The sequence below is a fragment of the Oryzias latipes genome, chromosome 21 (genome assembly GCF_002234675.1).
Source record: "Oryzias latipes chromosome 21, ASM223467v1".
Classification (NCBI taxonomy): Eukaryota; Metazoa; Chordata; class Actinopteri; order Beloniformes; family Adrianichthyidae; genus Oryzias; species Oryzias latipes.
The window spans coordinates 18,151,873-18,170,988 of record NC_019879.2 but is presented as its reverse complement, the minus strand read 5'-3'; the positions used below and the strand labels follow the sequence as shown (position 1 = coordinate 18,170,988).

Genomic DNA, 19,116 nt, shown 5'->3' with positions numbered 1-19,116 from the left:
GCTTATACTTAACCTTTTATTTGAATTATTATTATTTTTTTAATCGAAACTTTTTCTTATTTTAGTTTTAGCCAGACTGAGGGAAACCTGCCACAGCCGTACATACTGGGAGCTGTTTACATATCAAGACTTGTTAGACTGGAGTCCCAAAGTCTGAATTCTGAGTGGGCAGTTTTCCATTGAAAATCCTCTGTCAAGGTTATCCTGACACTTAAGCTAGCTTTCGCTCACACCTTAAAGAGAAATTTTTGATACAGTTTTTAAAAAAAACAAAACAAAACATATTTAACGGAACCAAAACATTTTAAATCAGGTTGAACAGAAGTGAAACAAAACCTTAGTTTGGTAAACTGTCACCTTTTATATGCAAAACTATTAAATGAAAAAGAAGCATTTTAGGTTTGTAGCTGTACTTTATATTAGAAGTATTTGGAAATATCTGTATTGAAATGATCTGTTACAAAAGTTGTTTTAGCTCAAAGGGCATTACAATAAATCCTGCAGCAGAAACACTAGTCTTTGTATCTCCAAAGGGAAAACACACCAATCAAACATGGCATGACCACCTACTAACTGTTTAGCATGCTTTCTTCAATGGTATCAAGAGAGCTGACATCCTTCAGAACATGGAGAAATACCTTTCGGAATTGTATGGTACTGTGCATGCAAAAAAAAAAAATAGGGTCACAATGCCGGTGTTTGTGATGAGAAAAGGGAGAAGCTTTGTTTGTGTTTGCATTATTGCATTTTTGTATTCACTTGACTCTGTACTGTAAAATGCTGCAAGGCGTAAAGAAAAATCAGTTTTTCCAAAATGGGTTATTTATATGGGAAATGGTTTTAAAGCAAAAAAAAAAAAAAAAAAAGAGCTTCTAATACAAAAAATTATTTAGTGCCTTATGTCCAAATACAAGTCCCTCCTACAGGGAAAAGTGTTGTGACTGACACATTTCTACGTCTATTTTAAAGGATGAAATAGTATTATTTGGGAACTTTTAACTAGTTTATCTTCTTTTCCAATAAAGGTTTGTATTTTTGACACGACACATTGTGTTTGTCTGCTTTGCCGCACTGTGCATTTGTTTCTACAAGCTTCACTGTTATTTTGGACAGAGATTACAGACCTGTAGTTCATACAAAAAAGATTGCACCACCTTTCTATAATTTTACATTTGTTTTTATATTTTATTTATATATATTTTTTTTTAATGCTACTGTTAGAGAAAGAAACACGTAGCACATATACTTTGATCCAAATCTATTAATTCATATTTGATTAGTTCCTGTTTGTTCTAAACGAAAAAAAGGATATGGTTTAGTTTAGATTTTTTTACATTAAAGCCAAATTTAAGATGTTAAGAGATGGGAATCTAGCAGCATCACTATTCCTGTTTACTTTGTGCTCTCATAAGGGAATTAACTGTCTATTACTTGATAAGATCTGGAGTGTTTCTCCCTCCAGCATTACTGCCCTTGCAAAGAAGGACATGGCATAAAGCAGAGGAATGCTGATCAATTTCCTGCCAGAGCCTGCAGCACCTTGCTGTTTTCAAGGAGTCAAGACCAGCAGAAAGAAAATTGGTTGCGGTAACACATGTTGAGGCATTTTTTTGACATGCTTTTAGTGATTTTATCCATATTTTCTCTGTATAGATAAAGTCTATCTCTGCACTGCAGTTCATAGGTAATTTAGGCGCTAACTGTAAGTACGCAAATCTTAAAGTCAAAATAAGGTTTATTTGAATTAGCATGAAGCACAGATAAGCTGTTGTACATGTACACACATTTTCATCCATGCACCCCTCTGACACCTTCAGGTAGTCACTCTAAATGCAAATGCAGTTCATCACTTGACACCTGCAGAAAAGACATAGTCATTTAAAAAGAGTGCTGGGGACAATCGCAAATGACCACCTGCTTCACGCCAAGGTTTTCCTCCAGAAAACAACAAAAAACAGTGATTGGAAAATAGAGGAAGCAGAAAGAAAAACAGGCATCCCTGAATAATGAACATAGAATGATAGCAAGTTGCTGTCGTAATGCCTTATAAGCCCATATTGAACACAATGTGATGAAGGTAATTCAAATTAGAGAGGGATGCGATTTTCAGGACAAATTCTTCAGGGGGAAACCATCAAATCCAAATTGACTTATGCAGGAAATGTGTTTGCTTTTGCAGCTGATTGAGTAAAGTTGTATTTTATTGAGTCATTTCCCACTTTATGGCCATTACAAAGCGAAATTAGAGTGCAAAAAAACCACAAAAGGCAAGAAAAAAAATCAGTTTCTTTTAATAGAACAAATTCATTTATTGCGAAAAATGCATTGACATGAAAAAACAATCATATCAACCACGAGTCATCAGTACAAGACTATGTATAATGATCACATGGTAGAGAGTGCTGGACGTAGCCAGCTTAGAGCATGACTTTATTTGGCACAAAAGGCCAATAAATATTCTGCACAATATAGAATTTATATATATATATAGATATATGTATATAGATTCTTTTAACCCCCAGTTTCTTAAACAGTGCCACATTCTACTTGGCTCAGTCATGATGAATGTCCATCCTGCACCAAGCTTGCTTAGTTTCCTGTGTGGAGCTGCATACAGAGGCCACACCCCCTAACGCCCCCAACACACATGCAAAAACGAATGACAAAATGGCAGAGCTCAGGCTTCCTGGAAGCGGGGTTTGTGATGCCTTGTGGCCTTAACTCGTTTGCGTCCCCACAATTGAAAATCAATCAGACCTAAAAGACAGCCTGGAACAGAAACGGTGCTGGCACATGTTCCTGGGCTAGAACTACCTTTTTTTGTTTAGTTTGTGCTCAGACTGGAACAAAAGTGATGATTGCTGTTGCTCAACACAGTCTGACTTAGAGAATGGGTACTTTATTTTGTGCATCATCATCATTATGTGTGCTGTTTTCAATAGAAACAAATTCTACTTTTTGCTGCTTAGAAATTTTCTCAAAGGTGTCACTTCAAGATTTCAAGCAAGACTGAACAACCAGGAAGCTGAGGCATATGGCAAGCTAACATCATCAGTTAAAACACATACAAAATATTTGAAAAACAGACTCTTCAAGTTTTTTTTCTTCATTTGTTTTATTATTTAAAGTGACCACTATGCAGTGGTTTTATTCCTGATGTTCGGACTGTTGTAAACTTGTTCTCTTCAGATCCGGCGGTGAAGAAGAGACAGCTGGGATCTGCTGATCTCAGCACACATGTGGACTTGTGCTTTGGACACAATACAAACTCCAGCTCAGACACAAATAGGACAGATGCAGAAAAATCTCTATTCTGGGTTTTGTGCAGAGCTTTTCTGGGATCTGCTGGTTTTTTTCATCAGTCTTAACCTGACTGAGCTGTATAAAAATGAATGGATAGGCTTTCTGGACTGATAGAAGTAAACAATCAGAAATTGGGAACCGGTCTACCTAAAATACTGTGGAATTGTGTGTGTGTGTTAACATCAGTAGGCACTCTGGTTTCACTGAAGGGTTTTAAAGGCCAATAAGGAGAGTTTTAGTTTAATAATTCTAATAACACCCAATTTTAGCTCACACGAATAACAGAGATTGAAGACTTAGACCAAAAGAAAAAAAAAATCAAGGTAAAAAAACCACATAAAAGTTGTCATAATATGAAAAAAAAAACAATTCAAGTTATAATATGTGTTCTTGTCTCATCTAATACTACATTGACCAAATGTTAATCGATACCAGGTTTCTACTCCACGGTCCTTTGAGAAAATCCAGATATGTTTTTTTGTCTACTTTTTATATTCTTGGAACTGCTCTCACTTTTTAAAAAAAATAACAAACGAAACAGAATAATTTCTTCTTTTGAATCTGCATGTCATCTAATTGAAATGCTTTCTAAAGTCTCAGAGATGTTTGTTAAGAAAAAAGCGGTTTTATTATTTAGTCCTAAATCTTACAAAGAAAAAACTTGAGGTAAAGATTTTTTCTGCGACATGAATCCGTTTGGCAGTAAAGACTCCATAGTGTTTTGTCAAATACAGACACTCGGTTTAATAATAGTTGTTTGATAATTAAAAAATGCTTCTCAGCTGACATGATCAGTAGCTGTTTTTGCTTCATTCTGATCTTGTGCGGAAAGAAGAAACCAATAAATAAACAAATAAACTGCATTTTTGTGTCTCTGCTTTTGTTTCAGTCCGAAAGGAACAGAGCCGATGTGCTTTTTTTGATTACAGAGAAAATAAAATATATAGTGGCAGAATTTCAAAATAACTGAGTCCAGGCTTTGAGTCCAAAAAGGTTAAGGCTGGCAATCACGCTTTGTAGATGTTTTTTGACAGGATTTTTTAACAAGAAAACCAAGAAAAAAATGAATTTGAAAGGTGAAAAAAGTCCTAATTCCACCAATTTGTGCTTATAGGCAAAAAAGGAAAAAAATAAAAATCCCCTTTGACAAGTAAATACATATTAAAATCATTGTAGATACAGTAAAAACGTTTTGTGACCAACTGCATTAGTTTTACTCTTAATCCTAAAAAAAATAAAGAACCACAGAAACGAAAATCAATTCTATATAGTTCCATATTTTGTTTGGCGCAACATTTTCTTTGTTTTTTGTTTTTTTACATTCAAAAAGCTGGTTTATTCTGATCATTTAGGATTCTTTGTAGGTAAACCCTTATAAAACTAAAATATGTCATAGACCCTTATGTAATATATAAATATAAAAATGAATGAGCTAATTCAGACAAAACGTTTGCACCACTTATTTTAAATAAAATCTCTTGAGACAAATCATCACAGCAGGACAACACAAACCACCTAATACAACATATGAAAAAAATGAAAAATGCTACATGCAGTTATATATATCAAGTACAAAATAAAACGATGTGCTTGTTGTCACAGACTAGATGCAGAGATGTGCTTGCAATGATCTCAGAGAGCTGGCTTGTGGGCTTCCTTCATTGCCTATCTGGACTCTTTTCACTTCAAATAAGCACACAGATTCAAGTTGTGAGGTCTCATGGGAAAAGCAGAGCTAATGCTTTTTGTCCTAGTTTGTGCTGGTAAAAAAGGAGAAAGGGGCACATTTTCTGTCTTCTTTGAACTTGTGCCTTTAGTAGTCAACATTGCAGGTCTTAAACAAAACCGGAGGGTGAACCATTCCCTGCTGGCTGGGTCGCTGGTCAAAGCCAGAAATAGCTGTTCTGTGTAGGATATTTGTTTTTGTTGTTTTTTTGGACTAATATGAGCTTCTAAGGACTTTTGCCAGAAGTTATGCATTGTGGCTTCAGTGAATATTTTTCAACTCTTTTACATTAAGTTTCACTGCTAAACAATAGAAGTCTCTGGGAAAAAAAAGGCTGTTTTTGTACACATCACAGTGGATAAGCCACTTCCTCTTAAGGACAGTTCCATAGTTTAAAGTAAATATGAATGGATTTCAACCCGAATAATGAACACTCAGATATGGGAAATCAATGTTAACATTTGCATCATATGTGCTTATTTTGATTTGCGCTGGCTGTGTTTGCAGGGTCATGTATTGTCTTTTTGAAGCTCAAAAGCTCTCAACAAAGCTGCCTGGAAACAGGCCGGTCTGTCCCGTCCTCTGCAGGGTGCCTTTGTACCAACCGTCCTCCCTCTTCTTATGAACAAACACAACATCCCCTTCTCGCAGCTCGATCTCCGCCTCACTCTGAGGAGGGTAGGGAACCAACACGCGATACCTGCCAAAAAAAGAAAGAAAAAAAAAAAGGTTTGATTTATTTGTTAGTCTGTCTGTCTACACCAGCTAATCATTCCACCATGGCCTGACTTAATAATAATAATAATAATACATTTTATTTAAAAGCGCCTTTCAAAACACCCAAGGTCACTGTACAAAGTTAGAGGTAAAACACAATAAAATCACAAGTTAAAAACAATAAATAAATTGGATTCATTAATAAAATCAGCTGACAGAAAATGAGAAACTGTGTTCCGGAAATGCAAGCTTGAACAGAAAGGTTTTGAGTCTGGATTTGAAGATCAGAAAGGAGTCAGTGTTACGGAGGTCTGGGGGGAGAGAGTTCCAGAGTTGGGGAGCAGAGCGACTGAAGGCACGGCTCCCCATGGTAACCATACGGGCCGGAGGGACAGAGAGCTGAAGGGAGGAAGAAGATCGAAGAGAGCGAGAGGGAGTGTTAACATGGAGGAGATTAGAGAGATAGGAGGGAGCCAGGCTATGGAGGGCTTTGAAAGTGTAGAGAAGGAGCTTGAACTTAATCCTAAAGGCTACTGGAAGCCAGTGCAACTGCTGGAGAACGGGAGTGATGTGATGGAAGGAGGGGGTTCTGGTGATGATGCGGGCAGCTGAATTCTGGACCAATTGAAGCTTATTTAGAGTTTTGTTGGGAAGACCATAGAGAAGAGCATTACAATAGTCGAGACGAGAAGTGACCAGACTATGAACTAAAATGGAGGCAGAGTGGATGGTGAGGGAGGGGCGGAGACGATTAATATTACGTAAATGATAGTAGGCTGACCGAGTAATGCTATTGATGTGGGATTGAAATGATAATGTACTATCAAGGATGACACCCAGACTCTTTACTTGAGGGGAGGGGAAAACTGGAGAGGAATCGATGGAAAGGTTAAAATAAGGAATTTTGGAAAGGGTGGATTTGGAACCTACGAGGAGTAATTCAGTTTTATCACTGTTAAGTTTGAGGAAGTTTAGGGTGAATCAGGTTTTTATTTCAGACAGGCAGGAGGAGAGGGAGGCAGGTGGAATACAAGAGTTGGGTTTACTGGACAGATAGAGCTGAGTGTCATCCGCGAAACAATGAAAATCAATATTGAATTTACGAAATATATTGCCAAGGGGTAGCAGGTAGGTAATGAAGAGGAGGGGACCGAGGACAGAACCTTGAGGAACACCAGATGAAATGAGTGAGGGTTGGGATTTGAAAGAATTCAGTTGAATAAACTGAGTGCGGCTTGAAAAATAAGAATGAAACCAGCGGAGGGGGGTGGACTCGATACCGAGGGGTGAAAGTCTGTGGAGAAGGATGGAGTGAGATATGGTGTCAAATGCTGCACTCAAGTCGAGGAGGATGAGGATGGTGAAGAGTCCAGAATCAGCTGCAAGGAGAAGGTCATTGGTGATTTTTAGTAGGGCAGTTTCTGTGCTATGATGGGGACGGAAACCAGATTGAAAGGGTTCAAAAAGATCATTTTGGGTGAGGTGATGGGAAAGTTGGGAGGCGACAATTTTTTCAAGAATTTTTTAAATGAAGGGGAGGTTAGAAATAGGACGAAGATTATGAAAGGAATTGGGGTCTGAGCCGGGTTTTTTTAGGATGGGTCTGACGGCAGCGATCTTGAGGAGTGAGGGGACAATACCTGATGTCAATGAGGAGTGAATAATGGCACAAATGAAAGGAAGAAGAGAAGGAAGGCAGGATTTAACCAGGGATGTTGGTAGGGGATCTAGCAAACATGTGGATGGTTTGGACTTATGGATGAGGCGGGAAATTTCACTGGGATCAGGGAGGAAAAAGGAAGTGAATATATGAGTTACAGAAAATGAGTCAGACGGGGTGGGAGGAGAGGTGGAGGAATGGAGATGCTGATGGATATCTAAAATTTTCTGGTTAAAGAATAATTGAAGAGAATTACAGTGCTCATCTGAATAAAAATGAGGGGGAAAACTGTTACGGGGTTGAAAGACATCATCCATTAGAGAAAACAGCATTTTGGAATTTCCCTTATTTGCATCAATCAGTTGAGTGAAGTATTTTGTTTTAGTGTTAGAAACCAAGTCCTTGTATTGTAAAATCTGTTCATTGTATATTTCCTTATGGACGGGAGAGCCAGTTTTTTTGCAGAGCCGCTCCAACTGGCGGCATTTGGCTTTCATTTTATGGAGTTCAGGGGTGAACCAGGGGGAAGATTTAACAAATAAAACAGACCGGGTTTTTACAGGAGCGAAATTGTTAAGAACATCTAAAAGGCAGTTATTATAAAAAGAAACCAGATCATCAGGGTTGGACGAGTTTGGGAAAGGAATGCGCTCCAACTGAGAAGAAAACAGCTCCACATTTATATTCTTAATGTTTCGGAAGGAGATGAGGCGAGTGGGTTTGATCTCAGATAAAATCAAGGGGATGCTAAAAGAAACAAGATGGTGATCAGTCATAGCAAGTTCATCTGTGGAACAGTTAGAGGGGGTTAACCCAGAGCAGCAGACCAGGTCCAGAATGTGTCCCTTAGCACTTAATGACAATCTTCTAGACGTCTGGCTATCACCTAGTCTTTAAATATAACACTGCCTATTTATAAAGTCTCTGCCATACTTCCTGCTGATCGGGTGGTTCAAGATTTTGACTGACAAGACCCACCATTTTCAGGTAATTGCCAGCCCCTCGGGCAAGAGTAGTTGAAGGAAAACAAGCTAGGATCATGGTTGATTGCTCTGGCATATTTTATTAATATCTGTGGCAAATACTTTGTACTATTACAAATTTTTTAAAAGCCTTGATTTCAAAAGTTGGCTTTAAAATATTGTCCTTGGAATATAAAACTTTTTAACTAATAAAGACAGAAATGATATTTCAAATCATTTCCAAAGAAATATAAATGTTTCTGGATATAAAATATCCAAATATTATTTACCCTTCTACAATAACTTTGAAAGGAATTAAAAGAATTTCCGATAAGGATTTTAGAACTATTGTTTTTTGAGGGTAAATACAAGTTATAAAAATGTTTAATACTTTTGGATTATAGACATAAACTTGACATTATTGAAGCCTAAATAACCAATAAATGTCAACATGAGTGCAAAACGTGTTCTTTACTTCTGACTCGTCACCTGAAGGAGTGAGGAGCAGCATTAGCTGTTCTGTAATGAAAATATTTGATGATGTACCTCTGCTGGATATTACACTGAAAGGCATGGCTTAAATGTTATCACTTGTATGACACAACTGTGGAATCAAGTTTACAATCTTTAAGCCCCAGTGATATATTCTATGAATAAACTAACGAGATAATAAAAATCATGTAACATCTTAGCAGTGTATGTTAAATTATGAATTATAAAAACCTTTGATAGATCAAAAACAGGTTTCTAATGTTTGCTGAATACATTTTATAATCCTAATTTCATAATACATAAAACTATTTTTCAAATAAAAATATGCCAGATGCACATATTGTGTGGACACTGATCCAATTTTTAAAGTTACATGGTTTTTGATGTCATCTGAATGTTATGGAATTCATTTCAGAAGACTTGAACCCACAAAAAAATCCCAAAGGTTGTTCTAAATTTGCATGATTTTAGAATATTGGACTGGTTGTATTCAAGCCTTGAGACTAGAACAGGGGTGTTCAACCATTTTGCAAAGAGGGCCAGATTTGGTGAGGAGAAAATGTGTGAGGGCCAACCATTCAGGATGCATTCTTTGACCCTTATGATAATATTAAATGCAAATTAACTATCTTGTAGATTTGTTTTTTTGCAATGGGATAAATAAAATAGAATTATATCTCAATACATTTTTACCAAAATTACAGTGAGTGTCATGTTTAAAGACCAGAAATAAAAAAAAGAAAAAGTCTGTCTGGAAAAAAAAAGAAAAAAAATCTTTTGTCAACATCAAATCTGGGTTCATACGAAAATTTATGTGTTGCTCACAAGTAAATGCTCAATGTAAACTTCTAAATTTGAATCCCCTGAACAGGAAAACAAAACAAATAGTTATCCGATACAGAAGTACAAACCATTGTAATTATATGATCATTTGGCCTCTAAGGCCCTGAAGGTCATCCTACTTGACCTTCAGGGTTTTGCCATAGGTTTACGACATACTGTAATCAAGCCAATCACGATAAAAAATGTTAGTTTTTAGGAAGTGCTGGGGTCCGCATTATATTGATATTATGATAGGAGCCAGTAGACAGTTGAATGCGGGCTGCATTTGGCCCACAGGCCGGGGTTTGGACGTGTCTGCTCTAGAATGTTGTCATGTGCTCAGTGGTATCATCTTAAATCACCTTTCAAGTGCTGTTGTTTTACCAGCTTTGTCAAAGTATCTTCTAGAATTGTGCAAATGTCCTTACAGTATTCTTCTTGTGTTAGGAAGACCCACCTCTCTCTTGACAAGGGTTTGGGTTCGGGCCGGAAGACCATCAAAGCACTGCCAGCTCGTGTTGCTGGGGGTGACATGGGAAAGTTAGTATCCAGTGAACCTGACTTCCTGTGCAGAGGCTCCAGCCCTATTGCACCTGCCATCTCACTCTCGATTGGACAGGAGCCGGCTCTCCCCTGCGATGACAGTGGACAGGAACCTGAGCGGGCATGGTGGTGATGGTGGTGCGAGTTCTGAGTGGGGTCAGTGGCCACAGCGCCTTGGCCGACCAGTGAGGGGTCATGGGTGGGTGGAGAAGATGTGGGCGAGCGAGGTTTCTTCTTGGCGGCTGCACCTGACAAGAGCTTTAACAAGCCCGCTGCTTTTCTCTCCTTCTGGAGGGTTGACAATTGGAAGTGGACAGAAAAGAGAGAGGCACAACGACAGGAGATAAAATAAATAAATACAATTTTATCAAAACTGACACTGATCTTAACTTCCTGAAACATTTTTTCTTTAACAAGTTAAAAATATCAGTCTTTGTCACATGAACTCATTTAACCTTTAGCTCATTTAACTCTTGTAACTTTAAAGGCATAAAAAAAAACTTAAAGTTAAACCTTAAAGTTCTAGTTGTTACCAGAAGCACATGAAATTCTAATTTTCCTTGATGTTTCATTCAAGCTGAAATACTTAAATAAAATGAGGCAGGGAGCAAAAGAAAGGCAGAGGGATGAGTGGAACAGAGTGGGCGTCAAAAGAGAACAGAGGAGAGTAGGCGAAGAGAGAGCAAGGTGAAGTGATATTGGCAAAAAAAACATCACTCTCTCTCTTCTTTCATCTGCAAATCTTAAAGGCTTAATCTGCCTGCTGTAAATGTGAAAGCCTGTCTGTTCACAGTATGCCACCTGATTTGTGTTATTGCTGAAGGAACCAGTAGAGAGCAGCACACGCTCACACAAACGCCGTCATGCAAGTCAAATCCTTCGCTCATTCAAATTGGAGTCATTTTTAATTATATGCTGACTTGATCTAAATGCAATTCAATAGTTTTTCATCTACAACTGCAGATATTTGTGTAGCTTGAATGTTTCCCCATACTACAATTCCACTTTCTTTTGAATTTTTGTCAGGGAATTCATGAAAGACAAAATAAAAATACACATTTTTAATAACATTTCTCATACCTTTTTGTTTATTCCACTCTTCTTTTTCTTTCTATTTTTCCCCAAAATAAGTCTCCTTACAACTCCTCAATATAAGTATGATGTTTTTATTATGGTTCAATTTGGTCTACATCCCTAAAGAAACATTGTCTTAGCAGACATGAGTGGTGGGGCTTCATGCCAGCTGCATAAGTTTAGCAATGGTTGCATTTGTTGCTACAAAATACAATCATAAGTGATCAAAAAAGCAACTTTACACTTGCCTGAACATAGTGTACATTCCTGTTTAATGCGCAGAGATTCACTTATTAGTTATACATGAATTTCGAAGTGATCGAAATAAAAATGTAAGAACAGAAATTTGGTTCAAATAGATTCATAATTTAAATGTAAGCACTTTCTTTGTAAAATATAAAATACTTTTGTATAATTGTGGTAAATAAAAAAAGAACACAAGCCAAGAAGCAGTATCCGACAGCTTAAATAAGTGTTAGAAGATGAGCCTCACCTTCTCTGCTTTGGGGGCCAGACTCCCAGAGGTTGGAGTGTGTGAAGGGCCTGGAGATGGTGTTTGTGGACTGGCTGGATCCCCATTGAGCAGCACAGGCGACATGTTTGGAGGCGTGAGGCAGGAAAGAGGTGAGGACAGCGAGAGGATGGGTCGTGAAGCGGGGGAGGATAGAGGAGAAGGCCCTAAGCTGGAGCCCGGAGAAACCATAGAAAGAGGACGGCCTGACTGGCCGGAGCAGCGGGAAGGAGATGAGCTTTGGGGACGCAAGGGAGATAATGCCACAGTGGGACGCTCTGGGCTTCCAGCAGGTGGACTGTGAACTAAAATGGACAAAAGATTACATGTATGTTGTAAGCTTTCATTTAGAATTAAAAGAGAACATTTAAACAAATGAGTGCCAGAAATAATGGCTACATTTCACAATTTCAAAAAAAAAAAGTATATCTTGTTGTTTTTTTTTTACAGCAAAATCCTAATGAGCTATTCTGAGTGAATGCATTGTGCTGTCATATTAGTAGCTAGGCTGTGACCTGAATCACAAAATTTACATAAAGCATGCTTAGTCCATTGAAGGACCCTTTTAAATGAAAGACAACTTCACAGTCTGAGTATCAAGAACACATACTTCATTTCCAAGAATCTATTTATTTTTCTACAAAAACAACTAAACAACTACAAAACTCCAGGAGATTAAAGCAAAAATATAATTTTCCAAAAAATAAAATTTAAAATCCCATAGTCTAAGCTTCTTAGAAATTTGTCTTGCACTGGCGCGCTTGTCACAAATATAGAAGTGCAGGAAAAAATAGTCACTAACAAAACACAAATGCGCATCTGCACGCATTAACAATTACACCCAAATGCACACGTTTGCACAGCTTTTCTTGTTCGGACATTTCACTGACTTCCAATGTTTTTACAGTCTCACCTAATGTTCATCTATTAACAGTTGATGCCTTGTCCTCCACATTAAACTGACCTCCCTTGTATCTTATCTGTACTGCTTCACACGTATATCCACAGGGTTTGTAGCCACCTGCTTGGCTACAATTTGGGACTCAGCTAAAATCCTAAGGGAGTTGTGCTGGTCTTGTGATTAAAAAAACAAGAAAAGAAACCCTGAACACTAAACACTATGCACATACTTCACTTTGTAATCAAGAACAGATGTGTGTGCATTTGTGTGTGTGTGAGAAAGAAATCAATGAAAGAGCAGAGACAAAAAAGGGGAAAGAAATGGGGCGAGAATGGAGCAGCTCTGTCATTATACCTTCATAAAACAAAAAACACAATGATGTCATTTGACTGAGTGGGCATGTGTGTGTCAGAGTGTGTATGTGTGTGTTATTCATAGCAATGAGTACTCTCCAGCCTCCCTAAAGAGATGTTCACTATTATTTTCTCAAAGAAAGACAGACAGGATACAAAGGGAAGGGAAAGAAGGAGGGAGGAGAAATGAAAAGAATCAGTGGAGAGCAAGGCCGATTTGATCTCAAATGTTGTGTAGACACAAGTGTGTGTATGTGGATGTGTGTGCGTTTGCAGCAAGCTCTTCCTGGCATGAAAAGCAACACAGCAGTTGTACTAAATCCTTCTATGTATTGGTTTGCTCTTCAGTGATTACTTTTAACAGTTTTACATCTAAAATTCCCTCTGAGTTGAGAAAAGATACAGAGCAACCATGTGTCTGCAGCAAAACATTGACATTGGAAATTTCTGCCAACAACAGTACACATAAAACCTGTGCCTTCAAACTATGGAGAACGTTGTCACACCAATGATTTCCCGTTGGAACAACTTGAGAAAACTCTTTCATTCATCCAAGTGTTGTCTTAGGCTGAACTCATAGTGCCAGTGTCTAAGTTACACGATGGAAGAAATATGGACATTTTTCTTGGATGGTAAAATTTCCAGCTTCATAGAAGTTCCAAGGTGTAGCTGCTCTAATAAATAGTCACAAACTTTCAGGCAAACCAACGTTTGGAAAAACACTTGAACCACTCCATGGTAAAGTAAAAATAACAACTTCAATCATGTTTTTTTGTACCTTTTTTGGCTTTCAAGACAGTTGAAGTTAGTTGAAGCACTGAGTCATGCAATAATCTTCAAGCCAAAGCTGTGCATTACCATGAATTCGGAATGGCATCTAGTTTGCCTGCTGTTCTATCTTTTATAGACAAAAGCTTAAATGCGCATTGCTTTGCAACTCCGTCATCGCTTCCTCCAAATAACAAATATTTAATTTGATGTAATGAAAATAATCTGTTTTGAAGCTGTACGCTTGTCACTTTACTGTGTGCGCATTTAGTAACATCTGCAGGCCCTTCACTGCTGCAATCCTAAACTATCTATGACTTCAAAATCTGAGTGCACCCAAAAAAGTTCTGGCTTTCTTTAGAGGTTCTTGGTCGGTTACAGATGAGAATCTTGGCCTCAACATTAGTCTGTTTTAGCTGGTTTCTACCGGTTTCCCTCTGTTTGATTAATTATTACCTTTGTTATGAATTTTCTTTAGTTAGCACTCTTTTTATTAAGTTAAATACATTTCCTTCTTAAACTTTTTTACTCTTTTTCTGCTTTTCTACATTTTGCCCAACTGTCATAGAATAACAGTTGCTTTGTGGAAGCAACCAGCCTCCGCTTTGCGTCGGACAGTTCAGGCTTCCACGGCGTGCGTTGATTTTTGATGATGCTCACTTCAAGGGCCATTATCCCTTACATATAAGCAGTGAAGAAAATGCAGTTTAGTGAGGTTGCCTGCAGAAATGCACACATTTTAGTGGCTACTTGAATTAATGGCTGTTCAATATTTCATTATTCTGTAATCAGAAACTAAGGGGGTAAAATGGAGAGAGTTCCCAAGGGATCAGAAGGCTGCTCCTTGGTGGCCGTGGGCTGTAGGCTGACATTGCAAAGCAGAAAATTGTTCAAACATCGGAGGCAAAAATGCTAGGTGTTTTCATAAGACTTCTGGACATCAAAGGGAGCACTGGCATAATCTCATAGAAAGATTTTGTTGCTAAAAGTCTGTTTTAGTTATTAAACTAAAGTATTTATTGTTATTGTATTTTTTTTGTCTATTTCAAATACGAATCACTTTAACGTCTAAGTATAAACCTGTCAGCTCAATGAACCCAATAATAAAAAAGGAATCCAACTTTTGAGATTTCTTATATTTAAATATAAAAAATAAACAATAAAATAGACCTAAAAGTGTCATTGGCTTTCATCTCTTGAGAGTATTTGCTTACTTAGCTGCATTGAGGTACGCGCTTGGTGCTGGTTGGAGCGCAGGCAGTTCTTAAGCTGGGCGGCAGCAGTTTGTGGAGAGGAGGCGGGGCTGAGGTCCCTGCTGTGAACTGAGTTTGATGAGGTCACAAGTGTAGGGGAGGGACGGGACATGGAGGGACCCACAGACCCTGGCGACGACGGGTCGGAACTTTTGTTTGCAACCGGACTGCACCCACTTCCTCCGACTGGACTGGGCAAACATGAGCCACGAGCAACACCAAGTCCAAATGGAGCTCTGCAAATACACATCACAGAGCAATTCAACACTCTGTAATCAAACTGATATGTTGGGGTTTCTATAAAAATAGAAACATCAGAAAAAATTGCACAAGAATCCTAAATACTGTACATTAGAAAAACACAAACAAAAAAACGTAAAAAAAAACCTTTAAAATGACTTGTGTGATAGCTGTTTTTATTTTATTTCTTTTTTAGTGTATTCCTTTGATTTTATACAATTACAAAAAAACAAAGTGATTCAACATGTAAACGGGTTTTATGTGATTACGAAAGGGCAACAGAAAGAGGAAAACCTAAGGATAAAAACAAATACATGTCATGTTTTTAAAGTTTTAAATACTTAAATACTGGTTCTTGGACCTTTTAGAGTACATGGAAAAGCTATTTTTGTTTGACAGATATTTATCAAACAATACTGATTCATTTTTTTTTTTTTTTAACTTGTCCTGTCCAACAGCTGGGCAACCAGATGAGAGGCCTTTTGTGTTGGACATATTTTACTTTAACAGCAGGGGTTATGAATACTCAGACAATCCAGAGGTATGTCTGAATAAACCCCTTTTGTAATTGAGACCAAACTTTATTCATTTTAAATCATATTTGAAAATCTTTTGTGTTGGACCGGACGGAAAAGGAAAGGGGGAAGACGAGCGAGGGATGTTAGAGAGGGGGGAATAGGAGGGTGATTATAGAAGGGGGGGGGGGGGGGTAAAACCATGAAGCAGTATAAAGCAACAAGTTTCTGGATGGTTATACTCATTACATGAGGTTCAGATGTAATACAGGTCTATAAGGGCGGGGCCTGTCCACATACACACTCAAATGTAAACATACCTGTTGGCTCCAAAAATGTTCACATGTCAACATGTACACAAAACAAATAATGTTTAATGTAACACGCATACCTATGCCTTCAAACCAACTAGTGTGAAACATTTCCTTCAGTCACGCAAACTTTTGGTGCAAAGGTGAGCTTGTGCTCAAGTGAGTGTTTATGTTCTTCTAAAATGGATGATGGAATGTAAAAAGAAGGAGGGAGAGTGCCCAGTCATCCCCACACCAAGACCCCCCCACAGCAGCAGTGGCAGCTAGAACCCCCCAACGCTGGCACGGTAGTAGATAGAGAACAACCGCCCCCCGGGCGATCATATCCGCCACCCAGGCCAGGGCCAGCAGGACCACCACGGGGGCCCCCAAAGCCAGAGAGCAGGGAGGCATGGGGGAACAGAGAGTGCAAGCTCCAGCCCAACCAGGAAAGCAGCCCCCCATGCCGCGCCATGAGGTCCCAACGCGGCAAGGGGCACCCCACCACCACCCAGAGAAGCACCTTATCACCACCCAGGAGTTCTGAGCATCCCCCCACCCCAACCTCAGGTACGAGCCAGGACCCCCCAAGGGAGACCCGCCCCACGCTCCAGGCAGCCACCCACCCGGCCCACGGTTGGTCCAGGAGAGAGCAGGGCGGGGACAGCTGGTCCCTGCCAGGAGGAGGACACCCAGGGGAAGAGGGGGTCCACAAGAAGTGTTGTAAACATGGCCCAACCAGGCTCACCCGCAGTTGGAAATTTGGCGAGGCCCAGCGCTCAGGGTCAGGGACCAGAACCCACACTACGGGGACTCGGACACCCCCAGGCTCAGATATAATGTGATCCCCGGCTTTGGTCTTGCCAGAGAACTCAGGGATCCCTCCCCCTGCGTAGAGAGAGCACTGCCGGGCCCAGGGAGTCAGCACCCAAGGAACACGGCCGCCGTTGCCAAGGGCCCAGTACCCCCTACCCCCTATATTGATATAGTATTAATATATGTTATTGTTCATTAGGACGGTGGTAAAACTGGAAACTCAAAGTCACAAAATAAAGGGTTCTTGATAAAAATAGGTAAATAATCAATTTTCAGGACTCGTTTTTTTCAGCAGGTATGCATTCTTTAAATTTTTTGTGTATTTTAACTTCTAGTCTTGTAATTGTCTTAAATCTCTGGAGCTCTGTATTCAAATGTAAGTTGTCAGAGCCTTAGATAGACTAAATAACATACTAGGATACATGTTTCCAGTTTTCTAATTAATTTCTGAAACTAATTTAAAAAAAGGCAGTTTAATAGCTTTAACAGTATACAGTGTTTCTTTACTGTTTCTCTCACAAAAAAAGAGATGTTTTGGAATTGAAAACACAGAGCACTGAAGCCTCTTTGGCACTCTTCTTTATGCAAACACCACTTAAGATTTGCAAAGATTCTGTCTGTGGAGGCTTCCAAAGTAAAGCCACCATTTATGGCTGGACTGATGTCTCCACAGAGGCTGCAATTAAAAAGGTAATAGGAAAGAATATTGCACTTCCCAATGACTTCATGTTTAAGATTAATGAACCACATTGTATCTTTCAATTATAACTTTTTCATTTTTCCTTTAATTAACCAGGTAAGTGAATTAAAAACAAATTCTTATTTACAGGGATGATCTGAACCTATAAGCTTGTTTTTGGTTTTGGGATGTGGGAGGAAGCCGGGGTGCCTGGGGAAAACCAACGAGAGAACATTCAAACTTCACACAGAAAAGACCCAGCGGGGGTCTGATCCAGGACCCTCTGGCTGTGAGTGCTATAACAACCACAACACCATGAAACTTCCTTACAACTGGGCAAAAAAAGGGCTTTAGATACTTCTACTTGAAGTACAAATTAATGTGCAGTTTTAATTCCTAACAGCAGAACCAAATGAACAAAGAGAAGTATCCAGTTCTGACAGAAAGAGCAATCTAATTGCTGTTATCTGTCTGTACACATCCTGCTGTATCATATGTGCTGCTGCAGGCTGCTCATGTTTCTATCTGCACAGTGCTGAACAGCAGAATAGTGGACTCCATTATGGTTGCAGCAGGATCCACATTCTTATGAGTGTCTTTTGAACAGCCATTGGACACTTGCAGAGTTATGGCTTTCTTTGTGAGTGTTTGTGAGGGTGGATGTGTCTCTTCTCTGGAAGCCTTTAATTATCATACAGAAAAATGTCGGAGCTGCACTGCAGACAAGAGGGGGGAGGTGGAAGAAGAAAGAGTGGGGGTGGGGGACTATGCTCGCGTAAAAATAACAAATTGCCTCTCATTTGATTACATGCCCATCCTGATTTTTTTTCTTTCTCTCTCAGTAAGGCTGCATAAGTGCAGAATGAGCAGCAGCCAGTCATACTCAGAGGAAGACACCTGCTGGTTCTGGAGCATCTGTTTGAATCATTTTGTCATCTTTGTTCCTAATTTTTCTTCTAAGTCTGTTGTTTTTATCTGTTAGTGTCATTTTTGTTTCAGTTTTCTCTAAAAAATACCAAATCTCCACCCCAAAACCTCCTTTGCAAGTGTTGCCTTTTCTTGTATAAATAACCTTTAACCCCTTTACACCTGAAAGGGGTTTAAAATGAAAACAGTTTATTGTGTTTTTAACATGTTCTTGTGGCAGTTTTCTAATGATGGAGGACTTATATGAAGAAATTAAGCTTAAAATTGTATTTGTGAGAATTCCTTTCCTCTAATCATTGTGAATCAGGAGCAGACATTAAATGGTGTTTAAAAAAGCTTGTAGCAGTGATGTAGGTGCTACAGTCGGCAGGCCACAAGCTCCCTATTCTGCAACATTCTGATACATCAATTTTTAGAAAAATAGATCCATGTACATTTGGCTCCAAGCTGCATCTGGCACTTTTGTTGCACCGGTAATGTTATGTTAGGGTTGTAAGGAGCTGTAATCTGGCAAGTAAAGCAGATGGATGATGGGAAAAGGGGGTGACTTATTTCGTGCCAACA

The 19,116-nt window shown here is 38.9% G+C and overlaps 1 protein-coding gene across 3 annotated transcripts in view; it reads right to left on the bottom strand.

Moving 5' to 3' along the window:
- Positions 1-34: 34 nt before the first annotated feature.
- Positions 35-19,116, bottom strand: part of sh3rf3 (SH3 domain containing ring finger 3) — a 108,668-nt gene continuing 89,586 nt past the window's right edge. Inside the window, exons 7-11 of one of the 3 annotated variants that reach the window (XM_023951220.1) lie at positions 15,047-15,321; positions 11,793-12,115; positions 10,276-10,513; positions 10,140-10,203; positions 35-5,729 (exon numbers count right to left, since the gene is read on the bottom strand). In XM_023951220.1, the coding sequence (XP_023806988.1) occupies positions 5,561-5,729; positions 10,140-10,203; positions 10,276-10,513; positions 11,793-12,115; positions 15,047-15,321 (1,069 nt within the window). In that variant the 3' untranslated portion in view covers positions 35-5,560. Of the gene's footprint in view, positions 5,730-10,139; positions 10,514-11,792; positions 12,116-15,046; positions 15,322-19,116 lie in introns of all 3 variants that reach the window. The other 2 variants (XM_023951222.1, XM_023951219.1) reach the window with 2 other exon arrangements.